At 34.3% G+C, this 23584-nt stretch overlaps 2 protein-coding genes across 6 annotated transcripts in view; one reads left to right on the forward strand and one right to left on the reverse strand.

The window, feature by feature from the left end:
- The window catches only part of LOC108763787 (tubulin polyglutamylase TTLL7), a 13700-nt gene extending 10254 nt beyond the window's left edge, over positions 1 to 3446 (forward strand). Inside the window, exons 18-21 of the mRNA XM_018511658.1 lie at positions 2002 to 2133; positions 2385 to 2738; positions 2962 to 3007; positions 3250 to 3446. Coding sequence (XP_018367160.1) covers positions 2002 to 2133; positions 2385 to 2738; positions 2962 to 3007; positions 3250 to 3446 — 729 coding nt within the window. The remainder of the gene's footprint in view (positions 1 to 2001; positions 2134 to 2384; positions 2739 to 2961; positions 3008 to 3249) is intronic.
- Positions 3447 to 8385: 4939 nt separating this feature from the next.
- On the reverse strand, positions 8386 to 13243 carry pygo (pygopus family PHD finger). Of its 5 annotated transcripts, XM_018511666.1 has the most exons (6): positions 12814 to 13243; positions 10648 to 10720; positions 10232 to 10518; positions 9122 to 10144; positions 8855 to 9000; positions 8386 to 8780 (listed from the first exon to the last, which is right to left on the reverse strand). In XM_018511666.1, exons 3-6 carry the CDS (start codon positions 10445 to 10447, stop codon positions 8660 to 8662), a joined length of 1506 nt encoding a protein of 501 aa, XP_018367168.1. In that variant the 5' UTR covers positions 10448 to 10518; positions 10648 to 10720; positions 12814 to 13243; the 3' UTR covers positions 8386 to 8659. The 5 variants fall into 5 exon arrangements, with proteins under 5 accessions (XP_018367168.1, XP_018367167.1, XP_018367169.1 ...); XM_018511665.1 differs by lacking the exon at positions 10648 to 10720; XM_018511667.1 differs by lacking the exons at positions 10648 to 10720; positions 12814 to 13243 and adding an exon at positions 12446 to 12554.
- Between the last annotated feature and the right edge of the window lie 10341 nt (positions 13244 to 23584).

Here is a 23584-nt window from a genome sequence, read left to right on the forward strand (position 1 = left end):
TGATCAAAATTTCGAAACTCAAAATGGCTGAACCAATATGGCGGACGGAAATGTTACCGAAATCCTAAAGATTCTCCGATTTCGGTGAAAATTTGTATCGTGAGGTTTTAGGGGTCGCTCGTTCCGAATTCGTGTTAAAAATTTGGAAATTAAAAATGGCTGAACCAATATGGAGGATGGAAATGTTATGGAAATTTTAAAGATTTTTCGATTATGGTGTAATTTGTTTTTAGGGAGTTTTTGGGGTCGTTCATTTCGATATTGTTCAAAATTTGAGAATTCAAAATGGCTGAACAAATTGGCGGTCGAAAATGTTACGGAAATCTAAAAAATTTATCGTGTATGGTGGAATTTGATATTAGAGGGTTTACGGAGACGCTCGTTCCGAAACCGTGTTTTAAATTTGGAAATTCAAAATGGTTGAACTAATATAACGGACGGTAATGTTACGGAAATCTAAAAGGTTCTTCAATTTTGGTGAAATTTGATAGGAAAGTAGGATTGTATTGATAATAAAATATTGACAATAAAATACATTTATACACTTCCATAAAATATAAAATGCAAAATATTTTCATGTACTCCGCTGAAATACAAAATACATGATACAATTGTCTTACAAATACTGATTTCAAATAAATGTATTTTAAAAACATGCCCAGGTCTGATCGGAAATTAATAAAATTAAAAAGAAAAGCTAAAAATAACAGAAATATATGATAAATGAATTGCCAGGGAACTAAAATAACTGAGCTAAGAAGAAGAATACGGGATACTTAAAAAGAGAAGACAATTAAAGCTTACAGTAATACTACAATGATTCGAAGTTCCAATAACGAAGATCGTGTGACAAGGGGGGAGTTTTTAGTTGGTAGGCGATCTGTTCGGCATTTCATAGAAAACACGAACTGAACGAATCCAACACACCCGGTGAGCTCGGGCGCCAGGTGTCTTCCTCTGGTCAGGTTGATGTTCAAATGAAACATCACCTGGCAGAAGGTGTACGAAGATTTTCTCCTCTAACGTAAAACAAAAAAAAAGGAAGCAACATATGTACTATGGTAACATTAGCGTTTGATAATAAATAATTGTATTATAAAATTGTTTATGGTATTTAACTAAAAAATTCCATCCGCCATATTGATTTAACCTCTTTGAATTTTTAAATTTTCAAACCGCCATAACAATTCGGTCATTTATCTTATTCAAACATTTTGAATCCAGATTCATAATATTATATTTCATAATATCATAATTAAAGGAGAGTATAATGGAGGAGCGCGCGCGTAGCGCGCGCAGGGCATGTGCTAGTTTATATAAAACGTAGTATAACATCACAAAGCTTTTATCAGAGATTTTTATCAAAGTAATATAAAACGTTTTAAAAATATAGCGAGCATTGATGTTAATAAAACTGCTCTTTGTTCAGCCTATAAAATAAACTGCAACATTAACCCACACACACAAGCTTTAGCTTTAATAAATTATTATATTCAAGAATATTATCAAATTATTATTATTAAATTGATGTTTTTTGTAATTATTTTTTAATACCTTAATAAATTACTGCTAATTTTTACTCTTTGAATCTGTTACTTTTTATAAATAATTTTCTCTCAAAACTAAAACAAGGGCTACGAGGCAAGCTAGATCTTAGATAATGCTAGATTATGCTAGATTAACTATAAAAACATAAGTTTATTAACAAACATTTCGACCCCTATTGGGTCATTCTTAATGTTGAAATTACAATTTGAACTCGACGACTCATTTGAAAACCAATCACTTGCCAATACATATGATGATTTAGATAGTAAATTTAATAAAATATAAATTCAACATCGTGTATATAAAATTTCGTTGTTTCGAAACGTTTGTTAATAAACTTATGTTTTTGTACACTTAATTTAGCATTAAGATCCAGCTTGGCTCTTGTTTTAGTTTTAATTTTATAAATTATTTGAACACCTATTTTCTGTTACTAATTCTGTCTTATTTCAGCTAAAAGTAAAAGAGGAAGAACGCAAACGAATAGTTGGGAAATGGAGCGAGCAAAAATTAGGCCCTGAAAGTTCAAACGCACCAAAGAAATTGCAAGAGAAAAATAAATCCGACGGCATGATAAGGAAAAACGTTAGTATACAAAACATTTCTATTCTATTTAATTAAATTGTCACTTATACAGAGAAATGCTTCATTATATATATATATATATATTTTTTTTTTCGTGAAAATAGCTGAGTAAAAATTAGAAGAGAATAATTATCTCTTATTAGGAAAAGTACGAAAACTCGGCAGAAGTTATAAATGGAATGTTAAATGAGATGGGACCTTTTCCTCTACCTCCCGGAAAAAGCAAGCACATTATCGTCGCTTTTTCGCAGATCAATAAGCAGGATGCAGAGGGGTCTCCTACCAACGCCCTGTACTCTTTCGAGCCTGAAATCATATCGGACTCTGAAGAGAGAGAACGAATAACGGCCCTGGCGCAGAGGGATTTTCTCATCAAGAGCTACGGCTTGCTCGAGCAGATATACGTGGCGATGAAGAGAAACGGTATGTTACGACCCGCCGACGAGAGAAAGTACGGTTTGTACGGCAGGCTGAGATTACACGCAAACACGAACCACAGCACATGCTCTTCCTCTCACAAGTCTCATCATCGTCAAAACGGCCATCTGGATACCACGCAAGCAGCTGCGAACCAATGTCCGCAATGTTCCCTGAGAGTGAATGAAGTAAGTATATATTTTTATCAATCGAGACATTGCTCGTCTCAAAAAATCAAATCCAGATATATAAATCAGATTTTACTCGACAAGTTTTTATGCTATTTATATTCAAAGAGAGAAGTAGATCTCTTCTTTCACTTTTTATATTTAACACAAAAAAAAAAAGAGATAATATTTAGTAAGTATTCGAGAAATGTATGGAAGAGATATATATAATTTTCTTTTTTAGTACAAATCGACGAATCATCAGCGTGAGTTTACGAATTCAAATAGAAGTAAGCATCGACGATAATTATTATGAGCAACGTTCTGGAAATTGTTGCCTCCTAGCAAACACAAAGTTACATGTAACGTACTTGTTAATTATTTTTCCACTCAACAATATAACAGTATAATATAATATAATACATATTATATTAGCTATATTGTTAAGTGAGAAATTACAACTGCAGATATGTTACATGTAACTTTGCATTTGCTGGGTTAAATACGCGTTTAACATAGTTATCCCTTTCAGACTTGTGGATAACATGTAACGAGGCGCTCGTTTACGTTCGTCCGAAAATACCGCAAAAACTGTGGATGGAAGAAATGAATTCTAATAATCACATCGGACGCGTAACAAAAGCACACGTTGCTAGAACATTATCAAATACTGTTCGGCTACACACGCTCGAGAGAAGAGAATCCTCCCATTTGACGAAATCTAAGTAAGCTGCATTCACGGTTTTATCTGCCATAATCTGCGTTCGTTTTTACAATTACATGAATCAAACTATAATTATGTACTGAAATATAATTATTTATTACAACAAAATTATTTAGAGTTGATGTTACCACTCAGCATCGAGGATGAACGGGCCATCTTCTCTATTTGGAATTAAAAAAGCAAAGAAATACTACATAATATGATGAAAGAATTATTTTTACAAAAGACATAAAAGATACAAAAGCAGGACATATAAAAGATTAATATAAAATTAACTAAGAAAATTTAAATAGATATTATGAAGATTTTGCAATATTATGCTATTAACATTCCCAATATTGAGCATAAATGAAGATTAATAAGATTCGTAATATTGATAAATACAATTTCACATTAAATATATTACATATATTCCTATAAAACAATTGCTCAGCCGCCTTAAAAATACTTTATTAAGTAAATTCATATACCGACGAAAACTCGAGTCAAGAAGAAATAAAACAAGCCTTATCCAACATCTAGAAATGCAATGAACTTCGGGACACGTCTCGGTGTGAACGGATTCTATTTTAAGGTAGAGAACAGTAATATATAAAAATCAACAATGTATCGACTTGTTATTTAAAGTGCCATATAAATATGTACAATAGATATATATAAGTGAACATGTACACGTCGCATAAGAATGGGAATTAGGTACGCGCCAGTGCATATGTAAAATGATCATACACACATACGCAGACGCCAGTCTATAATATGTATAACAATTTTTATTGCTGATATATATTCTGTATTCACATGATAAAAAATAATCTATGAACAATTTGTCGCGTGCTGAGTTTTTGCTCCATTCGTGATATTGCGTCCACGTTGTTTTGTCGCAGCGTCTCATCATCTCGTTTCTTCAGTTTCTCCTCCTACTTTTTTTTTCATCTATTAGTCTTATCGTTTTTCATGTCACAATCGGTAAACCGAGCCTGTCGTGGACGCGTTTCAAGAGTGCTACGACAAATAATAAGAATCCAAAATTCTTTCAAAGTTCAAAATCGAAATAACAATAATCCGCAATTTTATACAAAATAATACTGTGTAAGAGGTATGTTTCGAATGAATGTGTGTGTATGTGTGTGTACATGTGTGTTGTATCTGTTTGTAAAGTAATGTGCCGAATTAGCAACGACAAGAGTTGCTTTCTTAAATTTCTAAATCACGGTCGGACTTCCTAAATTACAATTCTTTTTTCCTTCGACTATAAAACGTAACGGCATCAAATGATAGCAACACTTCGCAGAATCTATGTATGTAGGCGATGTAACGTCGGCACCCTCAACTGTAAACTGCGTTATGTTACGTCATTGTAAGAACAAGAATTAGTGCGAAATACATTCAACATATTACGATCGATGAATCCTTTTTTTTTAACGTGATATATATTATTTACATAAAACCACTGTGCGACTGCGACAAATATTTGCGCGTCTCTCTCACTTGATTCCCACCGTATTAAATCTTAGATATAGAAAGGCTTATGTACATAAAGTCAATAGATATTTATATGATATCCTATATTATACCGCTTATAAAAAAAAAGATCGTAAATATGTATTATATTCATGCGAAGTATTTCCATCTCCGTTAAAAAAAATCGTCACATATTTCGGCGTATATACAAACTTCCTGAAAATAAAGGTAACTGCATTTGAAGAAAGTTGTAATGAGACAAACAGTTGGACACATATAAAATGCATTTGTTTCGAACAGATTTTTACAAGAGGGGGTTAAGCTACCGTCGTAAAACATATCAAATCGTAATCGATAAACGAAGAAAGGAATTATTGCGCGACATGTATCGAGATGGATGCCCCGTAACATAAATGTGTAGCAATCATCTTTAAAATTATATAATCACTTATGGCTTAATTCTGTGAAAGTTAAAAACATTATCTTTAGTGACTTAAATTACAGCTCATTTACTTTTTTGTACTAGAAAATGATTCATCCGCTGCTTCGGCCATTGACAACGTTATTCGTGTAAGTCTTCGTAAATCGCTTAATCCCCTGTATTTTTTAATCTTCGCAATAAAAACAACGTTAACAGGTTTTCGTGTGATCTTCCCGCGCGAGAAAATAGAAAGAAGATATGTGAAGATGGTATCCTATTCGTTGTAATACTAAAATATGAGCATTATGTAGGATCCTGCGTATGTTACTCACATGTAATATGTGTTAAAAACGATTATATCTAGTAAACAAGCTTAAGGCATGAATTATACGGAGACTTCGAGTAAAAAATAATTTAATTTTAGATTAAGAAATATTGGCCTATAAAATTAATTTCTTTATCTAAAATTAAATTCGTCAATTTCATATTGAGAATAAATTAGTAAATTTATCTAATTAAGGTACCGTAAACACTAATTATTTCAATAATAATTTCCGCACTTCGTCAGACCTCCGTTTAATACAGGCATTAAATGATATATATATATATATATATATGTGTGTGTGTATATATCTAGCTAATATTTCATATACATATAAAAAACTATACAATCCGTAGACGTAATTTTGTATTAGCTGCCGACGGAATTTAGTTTTTTCGTTTTAACAGTTAATCTCCTGACAATAATATGCTCTTTTTTTAAATATTAATATCGCCGATATTATAAACCTGGCAGATGCGAAGATTACGCTAGCTAGTTAAAATTGTTAAATGTGCACAGATTCCTTTATCATGAAGTTGAGAGACATTACTTTGTTTTATTTCGAAATAGTTTGAATTTAATAGCGAATTTGATTGGATGCATTAGTGTGGATCAAAGTCTGTTGTACATTAATTTATCTAAATAGATATAATATAGGCGCTTTGAACGGTTAAACATCCAATGTATCCACTAAACGATGACATAACTGTGATGAGCATCCTATTAATTTAACTATGTATGCAGTACGGTATGCCCGTATATCATTTTACAACAGTCTTTGTGTACACTACTCAAATTCGCTACATATTACTTTTTATAGATATAAACGATGAATTCAGATGAATTGTAAATTATAAAAGCGCAAATACTAGCAAAAGACACGTAATCTGTGAGGCGCAATTCCAATAATTTTACAATTTCAATTTTTAACAATTTCATTTTTCACTTCAGCTTTGCCTATTAGAGGCTCATGCTGATTCCGTTTCTTATCTTTCTATTGAATTATAAAAGCTTGTTACAATAGAAAAACCTGCACGTTAATATCAGTCAAATAAATTCCTGTTGTGTGCATAAGCAATCTCATTAAAGATTACTTCATAAATAAAACATTTTTATAAAAACTCTTTACACAACTTTAGAGATATATTTCTTACATCCTAATTTAACTACGCAGTTAAATCAAGAGTTTAAACCATGGCAACAATATACGTATAATCCAAATTATTATTAACATGAAAAAAGTAAAACATATTTAATTCAAGATTAAACTGGCAAATCAGTTTTGCTTTTCGCTGCTGTTGCAAATTCGATTGCATCACTGGCGCAAATTATAAAGCCTATTGTACATTTATTTACCGAAATGTAAAAATGTAAAAAATGTATCTTAAATTGATGAAATACACAACATATATTTTATCAGATATGATCCAGCCCGTTTATATACTATGTTTTTATATTATTTATGTACAACAGTCTTTAAATATGTGCTAGTGCGTGTATTACGCATCCAACCGAATTTGCTATTAAGTTTTTTCAAAAAATAAAAGGCAACTTACTTATCTTACGCATTTAAAAAAATTGCGTATTTTTATTCTACATTCACTTTCCATTTTGTTTAAAAACAAAAAATAATTATATATGAATAAAATATTTACTTTCAGTCAGATTTATAGAAAAGTCGAAGAGAGCGCTAAAAAACTCTAATCAAAAAAAATTGAAATAATAAAATTTACCATGGTTTTCTTTATACTAAAATAATGACATATAAAAATATAAGAATTGCAGCATTTCAAGGTACATCGCCTGGGAGTATCAATACTGCATTTGTTTGTGTAATTCCGTTTTGAATGGAAATAGCTAATTCTATTCATGTTGATTGTATTAAGTCACAAACTTAAATTTAATAAAAAATTTAATATGTAAATTTTTAACAATAAAAATACGACTTGCGACAAGCTCTTATGTCAACCTCCAATCAATCAATATAATTTGTATCACAATAAATATATCATCTGCATGATAAAGGCGATATATTCATGAATGCAATAAACCAAAGATAATTTAAATAATGCATGACCTATTTTGTATATGATTTCAAATATATCAATGTGATTTTAATATTGATTTATACTTTTTATGCTATTATCTTAACAGAAATATAAAAAAATTATAATTACTGCGCGATGACAAATGCACTCGTACAAATCAATTTCTTTTAGTAAAATTAATATTACAAACAACATTTAAATATCAATTGCGAAGATGATAACATTTATTACGATGTTTATCAGGAACGTTTATATATAGGATAAAACGAAGACGATGCAAAATTGTTCACGGCTCGTCTCTAATATATATCTTACACTTGCTTTGCTAATAAAACCAAATATATAGGTACTATTAATTTTGAATTAAATGCAATTAATCATAGAAGTATTAGACTCGTAAATATTAAATATTTCGAAATTTAATTTTTTTAAAATCTTTATTTTGATATTTTGAGTCATAAATTTTTAAAATATTTTAAATTCTACTTTACTTTTTTATATAAAAAAAACTATACAATTATCAATTATTTTCACAATCTGCCAAGATTCAATATTAAATAATATTATAATTTAAAATAATATATAATAAAAAATAATATTATAATTTAAAATAATATATAATAAAAAATAATATTATAATTTAATGAATCTAATGTATGAATCCATTTGTCATGAACAACTTGAAATTAAAATGACATTTGAGTGTTACACCTCTGCTTTCATATTCATCGATACAACTTACAATGATATCCTAATATTTCAACAAGTTAAAGCTAAGGTATTAACAAACAGCATATTTTTATGTTGAATGCACGACTTCGCACGTGCATTAATATTTATACCATGTGCTAGGGTGTTTGTGTATATGTGTTGCGTGCACAATCGCACACGCATATGTGCGTGTACCACATATAAACGCTAACAAATAGTCACTGGAGCGTCGCACGAACGACGGGACACGAAGTGTTATGGTTTATACTTAACCAGGGGTATGCTTTTCGATTGCAAACACTTATCACACACCCATTCTGCATAGACCTCTTGCGTTAATGATTGATAAGCGTATTCCGTCAATCCTGTGCAGCCCCTGAAATAATCGCGTTGTCAAAAAAAATCATACATTTTATATTATTTTGCTAGATCATTGTTTTAACGGCTCACCTATGAAACCAAAAATTACAACCTGATTCGCACAGAATTGCCTGATCATTATCGTGTACTTCTTTATGACAAATTCCACAGGGATAAATCGGCGGCGCATTAGGATTTTGTGGATTAAATACCATTGACTGATCTGGAGGATATATCTGCAAAAAAATGATAAATTACAAATAAATTTGTTTAATCCAAACTTGCTGAATGTAGTTATCATAAGTTAATTATATTAATTGCAAGTATATTGATATACTTGATAAAAGCATAACTTACTTTGCCCGCAGAAATTGGCATTGGCTTTGGACCCATTCCCGGTGGACCTTGAAACCCGTGTGGTGGCATAGATCCTCCCATAGAATTGATAGGATGTCCCATAGGTGGTCCACCACCCATATTGTTGGACATTGTGCCCATTGGACCTGCCATGTGACTTCCCATTTGATTGTGATGGCTAATATTCATATTGGACATACTACTCATTCCTGGACCACCCATATTCATGTTATTTATTTGATTTGGTCCAGTCATATTCATGTTGTTCGATACCATTGAACTCATAGTGGTCATAGGTCCATTCATAGGTCTTCCTAAGTTGTTAAGATTATTTCCCATATGATTTGGATGAGGTTGAGATCCATTATGTCCCAGTGGACTGTTTACATTATTTAGTGACGGCCCATTTAATGGACTGTTGGGCGGTATATGGCTATTTATGTTGTTCATATTCATTGGTCCATTAGGCATATGATTAGATCCTCCCATGTTCATTGGAGATCCTAAAGGTCCACCCATAGGACTGCCCATATTATGACCCATGTTGTTCATTGGGCTACCCATAGGTCCACTGTTCATGTTATTCATCGGACTACCCATAGGTGGACCACTTAGTTGCGAATTTCCCATATGGCTTATATTCATATGATTATTCATGGTGTTCATTGGACCAGGAGGCATACTTGGACCCATGTTATTCATAGGGCTCATGCCTCCGATAGGAGCATGATTCATAGGAGACATAGCTCCCATATGATTCATATGATTTGTCATGGGTGAATTACCCATAGGGCTCATATTGCCCATATTATGTGGCATCATAGGACTCATGCCACCTATCGTAGTTAAAGGACTCATGCCTCGCATAGGAGGACCACCCATGTGATGTGGATGATGAGGATGCATATGTGAAGGCGCACCATGCATCATTGGACTTTGCGGCGTTGGTGGTGGCGTGTCATCGAAAGGATTACTTGCTACTATTGTGTCACCGTAACCAGTTAAGGGTGGGGGTAGTAGGTCCTGTTGAAAGAATGTTAGATTAATAATAAGACAATAATTCATAGCATTAATACACTAAAATATGAATACAATAAAGTCAAGTTGTACCTGTACAGATGGAGGTTGTTGCGGAGGTGGTTGGGCAACACTTGCATTTGTACGCCTTTTCTTTTTAGGATTAGCACCAGCTGGTGGTGGCGGTGGTGGATGGGGGTGAGCAGAAGAGTCAGGATGTGGGGCATTGGGGCCCATATTCACACCCATTCCCATACCCCCCAATGGCATCCTTGTGAAGGGTGGCATGCCCGCAATATTGTGGCTCATTTCCTTCGCTTCCCTTATTTTATCATGCCAGCACCACTGGATTTTCGTGGCAAGTAATTATTCTTAATCCACTATTAAAAAAAACAAGCAAAAAGAGAAATCTTATTGTATATAAATTTACTTTAAAAGATGTACATGTGTATATTCAAATAATTTAATAACTGAAGGACTTGCAATGCTTGTTGCTTACTGCAACTCACAATGTAGTCTAACCATTGGTATATAGTACTGGACGGAGCATGTGGTAATATCTCTTTGATCTTTCATTTGGACCTAAAAAGAGAAAGGTAAATATATGGCTATATATTTACTTTTAGAATTCTCTTTCTACTACTGTCCTATTGGTCAAATTTTGTTTCAGGAGAAATAGAGAGAGAGAGAAAGAGAACAAGTGTACTTTCTATTCAAAAACATAAAGCATGAATGCGCCATCCGTATCTAAATAATATACAATAAATGTGGTCAATAAAAGAGTGAGAGAGAGAGAGAATGTGAAGACGGTCAATCCCTTCTTTCCAAATATCATGCTTGAATAGAAAAAGTTAAAACCTGAACGGTCCTATCCCATTATTTTCGACCAATTTTACACAGGATGGCGTTCATATTATGTCTCTGATTCTATCCATACATAATTCCAGATTTTTCTAGGTCTGCCAAGATGGTTTCAATACTGTACTCTCTCCATTGATCTGTTTTCTGTTCCTGCACTAGACTGTTCTAGAACTTTCTTTCTCGCTTTAAACAAATATCAAACGTATATCTATCTCACTTTAAGTTTCAAAAGTGTACACGACTTTAGCCACAGAAAACAGATCTCACATATTAATAAGCCTAATACGTGATATTGGCAGAAATTAGACAAAGTCTTCTATTTGTTTCTTTTTACGAAACATGTGTTAGCCACTGTTGCAGAAAGTACTTTAATTATAATTTTATAAATACGCATATTATCAATCAATAAGTATTTGTTGATATTTGTAATAGATTCCATGAGAGTAGGCAAATATTCATTAGTCTTAATGCAAATATGTAACATTTTAAATTATTAAATGATTAAATTAAGTCAAAGCTTACTTCAATAAATCAAATTAATGTTTAATGTTTAATTTAATGTTTCATAAAACAATTACTTATGATTATTGAAAATAAATATTAATTTTATATATAATAAATATAATTTGTGTATAAACTTCTTTATACATTTACATAAAAAGATAAAGATAAAAAGATAATTTAACGATTATATGATTATTGAGTAACATATTTATTCATAAATTTAAGTTATAATATTATTAAATATTATTCAAATAAAATTATTGCAATAAACATTATATCAAAATATACATATTTTCGACATTCATATAAATATCTTATAACTATTTACGAAATATAAAAAAAAAACTAGACACACCATTACTTGAATATTTCTCACGACAAATTCATTAATAATTACTGGATTATTTCAGTCAGATATAAAATAATTAATAAAGTTATATCCAGTTTTTACTTGCTATACTGTAATACTGTCCTACACGCCGTCCGAGAAATTTTTTAACGAGTCGCCAATCGGAGTGGCAGCGTATATGACGGATATACAGCCGCGAAGTAGTGAAACATTCTTATCGCATCGTTGCTCCATTGAAATTATTCTCGCGGCGTGAGAGACTTATCACTTATAAACAAGCTGGTGCGCGAGAGAGCGCGCGTACATTCACACACGCACATACACCCATACTCGAAAGCTCAGGACCCGCGTATGCATATCTGTACATCGCAGTATACCGCCTATATTTACATATGCCGATATAAATAACGAAATTACTACCGTTACCTCGGGTGGCGCGCCAGCGGTCCGTCCGTCACGAATGAGACGGAAGATTGTGGAGGCGAAAGAGAGAGACACACACACACACACACACACACGTATACACGAACACCGAGTAAAAAAAAGAGAGAGAGAGAAAGTGAGAGAGAAGCGCCTTTACGACACGACTGTACCTTCGGAACGGCGATAAGAGACTTGCGGTACAACAAAATAGAGAAGAATCCTCGTCGGGTCTCGTCGCGCGGCGAACGTAAAAAGGAGCAAAACAAACGTCGCCTTGCAGTTCTCTCGCAGAGACTAACCTAACCTAACCACGGGGTATCACCATCGAGCCTCCGTAAGGCGCCTCCGCAAGTCGACCGCACGCGATTTGTGTGCATCCGCAGCGCGCGGGATGAATGTAACATTTACGTACAGCGGTGTTTTTAAGGCAGGATGATAAGATTGAACGCAAACACGCGTGACGCCGCCGGGCGATTTAAAAAGCCGGCCGGGTATCCGTGACGCGAGGGAATCGCTCGACTGACGTCGTCGTACTCACCAGCGCATTATAGCGGACGCGACGGCGAGATCGTGTGCATGGCACGGTCGTTTATTCTCCCGGAGCAACACCGGCACCACAAATCCACGTTGCGAGTCGCAATCCAGCCGCCACTACCGTGAACCGTCACCGTTTCCGCCGCTGTTGTTGCTGCTGCCGCCGCCACTGCCGCCGCTACTGTTGCTGCTCGCTGTACTACTGCTGCTGCTGCTGGCCTTAGCAGGACGAGTCAGACGAACGATCTGTCTGGACGCAATTCTGGCTCGCGCCTCGCGCGAAACGCATCTCTCGGTATCGCGAACGGGCCGCGCATTCACGAGCGCGCGTACACGATCGCGACGAACGCAATCTCGCACTCTCGCTGTCACTGAGCTCGGATAACGGAGCGAGGTATCGCCATACACCACACGAACCTTCTCAGGTCGCCATTGTCGCGTTACGCGTGTCCCCCTCGCGCTTGTATTTGTCGCCTATCCGTGGTCATGAGTTGCCGTGCGCCTCCGGTAGATGGCGGTTTGATGTTGCCGACGACGCGTCAAGTTCGCAGATAAGCGGCGTCACTCGGTCGATAGTTAACGGCGGATTCGAGATTTTTCGATTACCTACGATCGGCGAGGAATTTCGAAGCGCGAATTTAGGATTTATTTCAAGATTACTTTTATATGGAATTTTTATATATTGTTTATATTAAGATTAAAGGATCCTACAAATTGTGACGTGGAAAAAGTGCTTCGGTCAAATTGGCTGGAACGATGATATTTTGTAAATTATGAAATGTTGATCAAAAGTTTCTTTAGGCAAAATCATAAAAAGTGAACAGATTTTGCTATAGCAACATTTGAAAGTTATTACTTAATTTGGATCTAATCCGAAAAGTAACTGTATATCTTCATATTTTTTTGCACAGAATAATGAGAAAAATCAATTGTATAAAATGTATAAAAGAAGACACATAGTTATTTATTATTATTAAATAAAAATATGTAATTTGTAAGTACGCAAATTGCATATTTTTGTAAAAGCAACTTTGTAGTTTTTTTACATCAATTAATTCATTTTATTATTCTGTGCATAAAAGTATTAATTAAGTTATTAAAAAAATAAGTAGTTTAGCAGATAAAGATGATATTTTTCAGTTTGATTAGATTTGAAACAGCAATTTTTGAATGCTGTTACAGCAAAATTTCTTCATTTTTATATGTTTTTGTCTAAAGAAACTTTTGATCTAAGCATCTAATAAAATCTACAATCATAATGCATGAAAGTCAAAAATATGTAAAATGGCTATAGTTTACATAATTTATATCATATATACACCTAGCAAACTAGATTTTTGATGTTATTTATCACCATTTTGACGATATTTTGACGTTAAAGACGTCATTTTGATGTCGAAATAATGTGTTCGCATGTAGTTGTAGATTATTTTACGCGTAAACGCAAAACTTTGATGACCATGTCACACACCAGTCTCATGCCCGTTTCTCTAATATAGATTAACTTTAATCTCGGTAGACCAATTTATTTTTTATTCAATTTTCTTCATTCTGAAAATTAAAAAAAATGAAGAGTAAGTTGAGCCGAGATTACAAATAATCTATTCGGTGCAAACAAAATCACTCATTCTTATACAAGATCGTTATAGTTTTATATTGAAACATATGTTTCAATATATAAATATTTATATCTTTCGAATAAAATCAGTTTAAACGAGCATGAAAAATCTTTATTTTACATTTCATGTGTTTTCATATAAATTTATTTATACTAAACTTGTTTGAAACGTGTCCATGTCTTTTAATTTTCCTGAAAATATAAGCTTTCGTCTTTTTTTCTCTTTGCTTTTTAACGTAGAATATTGGATACACTATATTTAAAAAGAACATATTGTGCTTTATAGCAATCGGGAATTTAAGTTAAATTACGTCAATCTATATTAACTTTTAATCCTCTGGAGCTAGGTCTATTGGATTCACTCAATTATCTCTTTGTCAAAAATGTCAAACTATTCAAATTTCTTTACGTTATTTGCACTTTTAAATTATTCTTATTAAAATATAAATATTTTATTTTTTTTATAAAATATACTTGATATATTTTAATAAGAATAATTATTTTTTAATGCGAGATGTGTCATTTTGGTTTTCTTCTAAAAGTTCTTTGGTTTCCTTTCTGGAAATTAGTGTCTTTTCAATTAGCATAAATTAAATGAGTTTGACAGATTCAGCGTCAGTATATAACTGTGTTACAGATTTTGACGTTCACCCTAGAAGGTTAATATAAAATAATACAGTTTCGAACGGTCGCCGCGCGCTAAGACCGATTAAACTCGCGGATAAAAAAAATATTCCGTAAGAGATACCGCTGCGATGAAAATTCAAGTTTTAAACGATAAGTTTTGTATGAAGTAATTTTATTCACGTTACGAATAGAGTGGCATGCATGGTCGACACAGGTACGTGAAATTCACGCCATAATATTTTGCACGACGCGGGCAGCTATAGCTGCGTCCGAGCTTAAAGCTTCGGCGTAGAGTGCTCGCATGCATCGCTTTAATTATTTCAGTTACATCAGTGAATTAACCTGGCTTAACAGCCAGGAAAACAGCTCTCGCGAGTGTCTACCTTGAATATTTGAGCTGACTGTCTACCTGTCTGTATATACTACGCGTGCACGGTCCCTGGAACCGGAAGTCACCGCCGTCTCTTACTCATTATTTTATTTTAATATACTGACACAAGCTTGCCGCATTATGGGACACGCTTCAGGTCAGCCGAAACGATTACCTCCGAAGGGAACGATATGTAACACAACGTTGAACGTGAAAAGGTACTTAGAACTAAGTGAGAGTCGATACCAGACGAGATACTATTATTTTTAAGGGAGATAAGATTTAAAAAGAATCTTTGTATCTCCCCACATTACTACATTAAATTAGATATAATGAAATTGAATAACACAACAAAATTAGTGAGAATCTTAGATCCCGCAAAATTTGCTATTTTGGTGCTACCTTTTGCAATTATCTTTTGTATAATTATATGTTTGATGCATGAGATATTATATTGCTTTTGGAAGACTATAAAGCCACATCGACGATTTAAAAAAATCATTTTTGTGTTCTCATTCTTATATTAATCTTTCGAAGTTGGCTACTTCGAAAGATCTTTCGAAGTTCTACTAGATCTACTCAATTATAAATTTTTTATTAAAAACAAACGTTAAACAATTTAATCTTTTTTTTATTAAAGAAAGTCTGTAAGTTTGAATTATAATCTTATTAAGATATATTTAGTATTCTCATTCTTTTTTATGCGATTTATCAGTTTAATTTTTTGAAAATAATTAATTACTTTTTTAATTAACATAAATTATACAGTTGGAAAATTCGTATTAAATTTAACATATTTCACAAACAGCTCTAAACGATCCACTTAAATTTTCATATTAATTTAACACACAAGATAAATATAATAGTAACTCAAATATTATAAAATAAAAAAATTTAATACAATTAATGTAATATGAAATATTACATAACGAAATTAGTAATCTTAGAAGTTTTGTCTTACATCTTCTCGCACACAAAATTTGTGCCATTTTGGTGAAGTTGTCTCTTGCGTAATTACATGTCTGTATGCATGAAGTAACTTTCGCGACATGTGCATTATTTCACATGGCGAAAGAGAAATCCCTGATATAGACCAACTGTCCATCTGTTGCCCAAACGGACAGACGAAATTAATACGATCGGCCATTTTCCCAAAGCCGATATGTAATATGAAAAAGCGGGGGATGCCGTCACCTCCTCCCCCTCATTCACGTTAACGGCTCTATCGATCTCATTAACTGCCTGGACATTCGCGATTTATTTTTATCGAAGGATATAGAGTTACAGAGTACATATCCCGGAATCGCCGTTTTCGTCCGGGTAAAAGTGGTACAAATCGGGAGCATCGTGAACGGGGCGGAAAAACTGGGCCAATCCCTGGAGGAGAAGAAAACTGGGATGGTGTGTCCCGGGGGAATCTCAACGGGGTACGAGGACGAGAGTATGACAAAAGACGTGAGGACGGGGGAAGGATTTAATAAATTTCTCCGAAGGAGTCCACTAAGTGGGGTAAATCATACGGTTATTGGCCTCTTAGGAGATATTTCTTTGTATTTCTTGTTCTGCAATTATCGAGCGATGTCTCGTGTATCCGTTAATCCGCGTACGAGTATTACGTTTCTTTATTAATATTTTATATTTAAGAAACGTTAATGGAGATTAAAATGGAAACTTGCTCGGGTTTTTTAATTAAAAGTATGTGAAAATAGTTTGTCTAAATATTGAATTATCACACGGAATATATTTTGAATTTCAGAAACGTTTCTTAAATTTATTTCTACGTAGATATGACCTTCTTTAAAAAAATATCCGCATTAAGTAGAAACATCGGATGAAAGAGGGGTAACTCATGAAAATTCATTGGACTTTGTGGAAAGCGGTTTATTTTTATACGAAAGTAAACTGCAGAACCTTCTTCACAGATAATTTGACAATAATGCTAAAACTCTTCACCATTGTATCTTCATAAAGAATTCTTTTCAATCAATAAAAAAAAATCAAATAAAAAAAAGATTTTTATACGGTGTTTAAAAAAGCTCTCAATGTATAACTCGTTGAAAGCCACTCAAAACAAAACTTGTTCCCTCCAATAAAAAGCGCCGAAACTATGCTATTCCATTTGTTTAACAGTATCAATACTGTGCCCTAAAAACAAAAGAAAGAGTCGGAAAGGAATCACAATCGAATCGGGCCTAACAGGGGTGGCGAAGGATGCAATCGGTGGATTGCTCGTTGTGGCAATCGTCCACCTACGCGAACGGATTCCGCAAATAGCGACATCGCCCAAACAAAAACGACGCGCCAATCAATCTGTCACGTGGTGCACACGTGTCCTGAATAAGAAACGAACGATTTGCGGAAATCACACAAAGACCGAGCGATTTACTCAGACCTCAAAAGGAAGCGGCTCACCTGTTCGTATCCTGGTAACTTCTTCCGGTGGCGCGTTCGTTTATAATCGCATATTTGGACGACTGATGAATTTTCGATGTCTTTTTACGAGTCGACTTCAGATCGCTTAAAGAAAATATCATTAAAGAATCATGTCATAAAAGTGAAGTGTCTATATGGTCATAAATAATTTACAGACTCTTCTCCTTCTTTCTTTCTGAACATTTATCTTTGACGATTAAAAAAAAATACAAAGTTTAACTATCAAATACTACTTATGACTTAAACCTCAATATTGCATAGCTTCAATTGCTTCATTATTTTCCTTTTATTTTTTCTCTCCGAACTCTTGTTTACAGGAATTTTATGAAATAAATTTCAGACTGATATTTTAGAATCAAAAATAATCGTTAAAAATTTACTCCACACACAAAAAAAGAATGTTTATTCTTCTCAAAAAACATTAAAAATTTTATCGTATTTTCTGAAAATACGTTGCAGTCAAATATTACGCGATATTTTATGATGTTTTTAAACATAGGCGAATTCAGGACTGTTTTCGAGATGTTATCAATTCTGTTGTAACATAAATATAAACGTTTTACATTAATAAATTAATTAATAACAAATAATAATACTAAATAAATAAATAAATTTTTTTATATTTTAGAGCTTAAAATATCTTCTCCTCATTCCTGATCTTGAATAGGAAAAATATTAGGTTTTGTAAGTCAGAACTTTTATTTTTTTTCTTAAAGGAAGTATAGACAAAATACAGTTGTTAAAAACGAAATATATAGTTCTTTAATATTGCTATTACTATTATTATATATAAAATATGCACGATTACTTTCCTAGATAGTTTCAAAAAAATTGAAATAAAAACTCAGAAAACAATTAATATAAACAAGCATCCTGTACAAGAAACATTGCTAAGTATTATTAAAAAATATTAAAATGTGATATTGATCGAGTTACAGTTAAATAAAAAGAAAAGAAGGAATGATAAACAAGGTAAAGATCATTCAATAAAATTTACAAAATTATGAATAAAAAGATTCGGAGAGGTTCGAATTCCCTGAACTCTTCTGAAGCGCGTTCGAATTTCTACTTGGATGCTCCCAGAGTGTCATTCTTGTGACATTCGAGAAGTATTCAGGCGAGAATCCGAACACACCTCTGGATATACCATATATTGCCTATGTTCTTAAATGTTTACAGCCGTTTATATTCCGTCCCCTTTACACGCGTATATGCACGCATTCGAAACCCGCGTGCAATCACGCCGATTTATTACAACTGGAACACATTTTTCCATTGCATCCGAGCGGATACGCCGATTGCATCGCCGACCAAGTCGTCGAGGAACGATCCTTGACCCATTGCTCGAGGATGCTTCAGCATTCCCTGGTGTCCCTTATAAAGAATTTAACTCGAGCAATTCTTCTACAGCGGTGTGGAACGTATCCCGAGTCACTTTACGCTCGGCGGATCGTTAATACGCCTCGCGAGAAAATGTAGCGCCATTGAAGAGATTCAAGAAAGTCCGTTGCAGTTTTCGCTGCTCGAATGCCATTCAATTGATATCAACGAGGCAGCCCATTTCTTTGTGATTCCTATCTTTTCCGTTTTCAGAACCCGATAATAGGACGATTAATTCTACTCTTTTCGAACGATCGTTATTATCGAAGAAATATATCGGCGTCTATAGAATAGAAATGTATTAGGAAGGAAACTCAAGTTGGGTTCCGATTGTTCGGAGTTGTCTTCGATAAACGCTTTGAATATCGAAGCAACACGTTAAATGATACATACAGTTGCGATCGTACAATTTATATGTCACAGTTACACTGAGAAAAGGAAAAAAAGGACGATGATTGATAATTTATTGGAAAAGATTATCGCAAGTGTTAAAAAAAAAAATGCAAATTACCTTAATATCGTGTTATCGAGTTACACTGAAAAAGAACAAATGAATTTAAAATTTATTAACGTTCTACGATTCCTATAATCAATTATATTTCCAATAACTATGCTGAAGTAAATTCGCATTGGCATGACGTTGCGCAATGTTTTCCGGTGCACGTAGCTACATATCGACGAAACTTCAATAAAGACCGAACTTACTTTTATTGTTTTCGTGTATTGACCGAATCCTCAATATTCGCACAATACGAATTATTACACAATAATATTGACCGTGGTGAGACTCGCGCTTCGACTGCAAATATGCTCGAACAAAAATACGGCTCTTTGCATCCGGCGAAAAAGAAGTTAAACTTCAATTTGTGCTGTTTCATAAATTGCGACAGTCCGGATCCAACGGATTCGGAGAATACGACGACTTATTACAGTTGTTACACAATACGATTTGCATAATATACGACGATTTATGTCCCATATAGCGGAAATGTCCAAATTATATTACGGTGATAGCCTAAAGATATCGCTATTTGTAGGATATCCGTATGATATATTCGGGATATTTTTGCTGTGTGGGATCAATGACATATATATACACATAGCTCAAGCATTGCCATATTTTCAATGGTGGAAATAAAGTTCGAAATTGACAGTTTAAGGACCGGTTGTTCCATCTTCGGATAAACTATGTGATGATTTATCTAACAGATAAACAAAAGAGTAAAAGAGTAAGAGCATAAGAGAATAAGAGAGTGAGCTGAATTAAGTTTATCGAAAGGTGAAACAACTTAGCTCCTATAAAGCTGGTACATATTCATAAATCAGTTTTTATATTTAAGATCGTCTTAAGTACAATGTTAAGATGTCACGAATCAATCAGAGGGCCGGTTTAGCATCTTAAGATATTACTTAAAACAGTCTTGAAACAAGAACAGACTATGAATACCGTCCTAAGTGACTGTTGAGGTTTCACGTTATCTCTGCTTTCTCTGAAGATTGAAAGAGACGCAACAGAACCACGGACCCTGTTAAACTGTCATCTTCCGACTTCAAGTTACAAACAGAATGCTTGTTTTATGTATATTATATATGTCATTGTGTGGGACAGAGCGTTTCCTTTTTCTCTTTTATTGTGAGTACCGTTGTGAAGCGTTATTCAACGTTGGCTGCTGTCAGTGCCATATTAGAGGTTAACCTAGGCTATTGCCTAGGGGCGACAAGTTTAGGGGGGTGGCATTTTTTTTAAAAGAAGGTAATATAAAAATGTTTATAAAAATTTTTATAAAAATATTAGATCAAAGTACATCAAATAAAGAAGTAAATCCTTTAAGGCGATGCTAAAGCCTTCTGTTTTACCCACATTTCCATTCGGTGAAAAATCTCCGTATTGGATGTACGGATTGCAAAAGTATTATTACATAAATTAAAGTACGCACAAACAGGACCTCAGCTGCACTGTACCTCATGAGAAAAAAATTTAAAATTCGTTAAAAATTCACTTACTTTTAGCTCGTACAGCTGTCACCTCAGATATATATTTGCTTGATATAAAAGTTTTAGAGTCCATATCATGAAAATAAGCGTGCAACTGAGGTCACATTATTGAAAATAACGAACGATACGAGTTTGTAGAGCTAAGATTGAAAGTCTAGAAAAAAAGTATCGCCACCGAATAGAAAATATGTATACAGGTGCTTTGCGAAGACTGGGACTGTCAACAGAGCCGAAATTCCGCAGTAGTTGCACGGTCTTGCGATAAATATTGCTGGCATATGTTAGATAAGAACAGATGTATGCGTTTGAGTAAGACAGAATGATATATATTATATAATATAATGTAAAAACTGAATCAAAGATGTCACCACTATTATCGAATTTGGAATTTAAAAAGTCTGTACTATCGACCTTGATCGAGTTCGGTAATCGGTTTAGCATCCCCTTAACCGTACAAATAGAAAAAGAAATAGAATATTGGCGAAACGTTTTAAAAAGCGTATAGTGTCAGTCATTAAATAGCATTAAATTAGCATTTCGTGGTCTACCATTTAGGGGTTCTAATGAACGCTTTGGTTCTCTTCAGAACGGCAATTATATGATGCTTTTAGAGCTTATTACTGAATTCGATCCGTTTCTATTTGAGCGTATAAAAGTACATGGAAATAAAGATAAAGGATCTATATCTTATCTTTCATCGACAATTTGTGATGAATTTATTGAAGTTATGTCAGGAGAGCTATTAACAAAAATTATAAATAAAATAAAAGAGGCAAAATATTATTCAATAAGCGCTGATTCAACTGATATATCTCATGTCGACCAACTGACATTTATTTTACGCTATGTAACCAAAGAAGGAGATTCGAAAGAACGATTCATTAAATTCATTCCAAATTGTGGCCATAAATCTGAAGAACTTTTCAACACTTTGCAGTGAGCGTTTAAATGCCTTAGCATTATTGTACATTGAAGCAGAGCTTAATGTCAAAACAGATTATAATTTTATAATTAATGAATTTGCCGTGCGAAAATCGCGTAAAGTTATAATTAAAAAAAATTAAATGCATGTAAACGTGTGCAATAAAGGTAAGGTTCCTCAATCCCTGTAAATAGTCTTTTTTTTGTTCCTTACGCCGACATGGTTGTCGGACAATTGAATGGGGGCGGCAAGAATTTCACTGTCTAGGGGCGGCAAAAACCTTAATCCGGCCCTGGCTGCTGTTTACCGAAGAAATTGCGTTTATCGCGGGTATCACCAGAGCTCGCGTGAGAACCGCCGATGCCACCACTCGATTTGCCTTCCGAACCTGACGATTGACGGCGATAATTACACGGCGATGTTTGCTGCGAACCGTGTCAATTTCCCGCGGTGGTCCTCGGGTCCACTCCACGTACTGCTGGTTAACTCGTCCGCGCGCCGAAACGCAGCCGTCGAGTTTTCAATCAATAATGTCACCGGCAAACTCCGGAGAAAAACCGGAGGACGGTGCCGTTATAACGCAACATCGAGAACGTGGGCCATCCCAACTCTCGTTCAACTTTTACGCCGCGAGCGCACAATCTTACCTCTGTCCTCCCGAGACCCGCGACTCATGACTGTGCATTCGAAACTCGTGTAAACGTTGCCTCGATATATAAGTAACTGGAGAAAGAGAGAGAGAGAGAGAGAGAGAGAGAGAGAGAGAGAGAGAAATCAATTTTGCGAATTGAGAAATATTTTTTATTGGATTATTCAGATCAGTTCTCTATACTGAAAAGGGTACTCTTCTATTATATTTGGACAATAAAATAATAGCTCTTATATTTGTACAATAAAATAATATTAAGGTACACAAAAAGGAATGAAATATCTCGATGGATTTTTATCTACTGAGATTTTATTATCCGGGTTCGACGTCCATACAAGATATTTCCGGGAAATGCACGCCCGTTGGTGTCTATTCAGCAACGACGGCGGCGACGGGCCGAGCCGACTTTTCCCACTTTCTCTTGTTAAGCGAGCGGTGTGTCGCACAAGGCGACATAGAGAGAACCGTAACGCGTTCCCATGAACTTTCACCTTAGGATTTCTTTTTCGCGGGCCCGTAATCAGGCGACTCATTCACAACGTATTACGTACGGTCGACGAAACACGTACGGGTGAAAACACGGAATCAACCCTGAGCGACCGCGCGCACGTGTTCCTCATCAATGGTATCTGCAACCCTATCTACGAACTGTTAATTACGCCCCGTTGTTTGCACGTTGTTTGTGTCCGCAACGAAAAATTAACTCATTAAACATGCACAGCGTTCGATGCAAACTCGGTGGAGTTCTTTCTCTCTCTCTCGTTCTCTCTCTTTCTCTCCC

The sequence above is a fragment of the Trachymyrmex cornetzi genome, unplaced genomic scaffold (genome assembly GCF_001594075.2).
Source record: "Trachymyrmex cornetzi isolate Tcor2-1 unplaced genomic scaffold, Tcor1.1 scaffold383, whole genome shotgun sequence".
Lineage (NCBI taxonomy): Eukaryota > Metazoa > Arthropoda > Insecta > Hymenoptera > Formicidae > Trachymyrmex > Trachymyrmex cornetzi.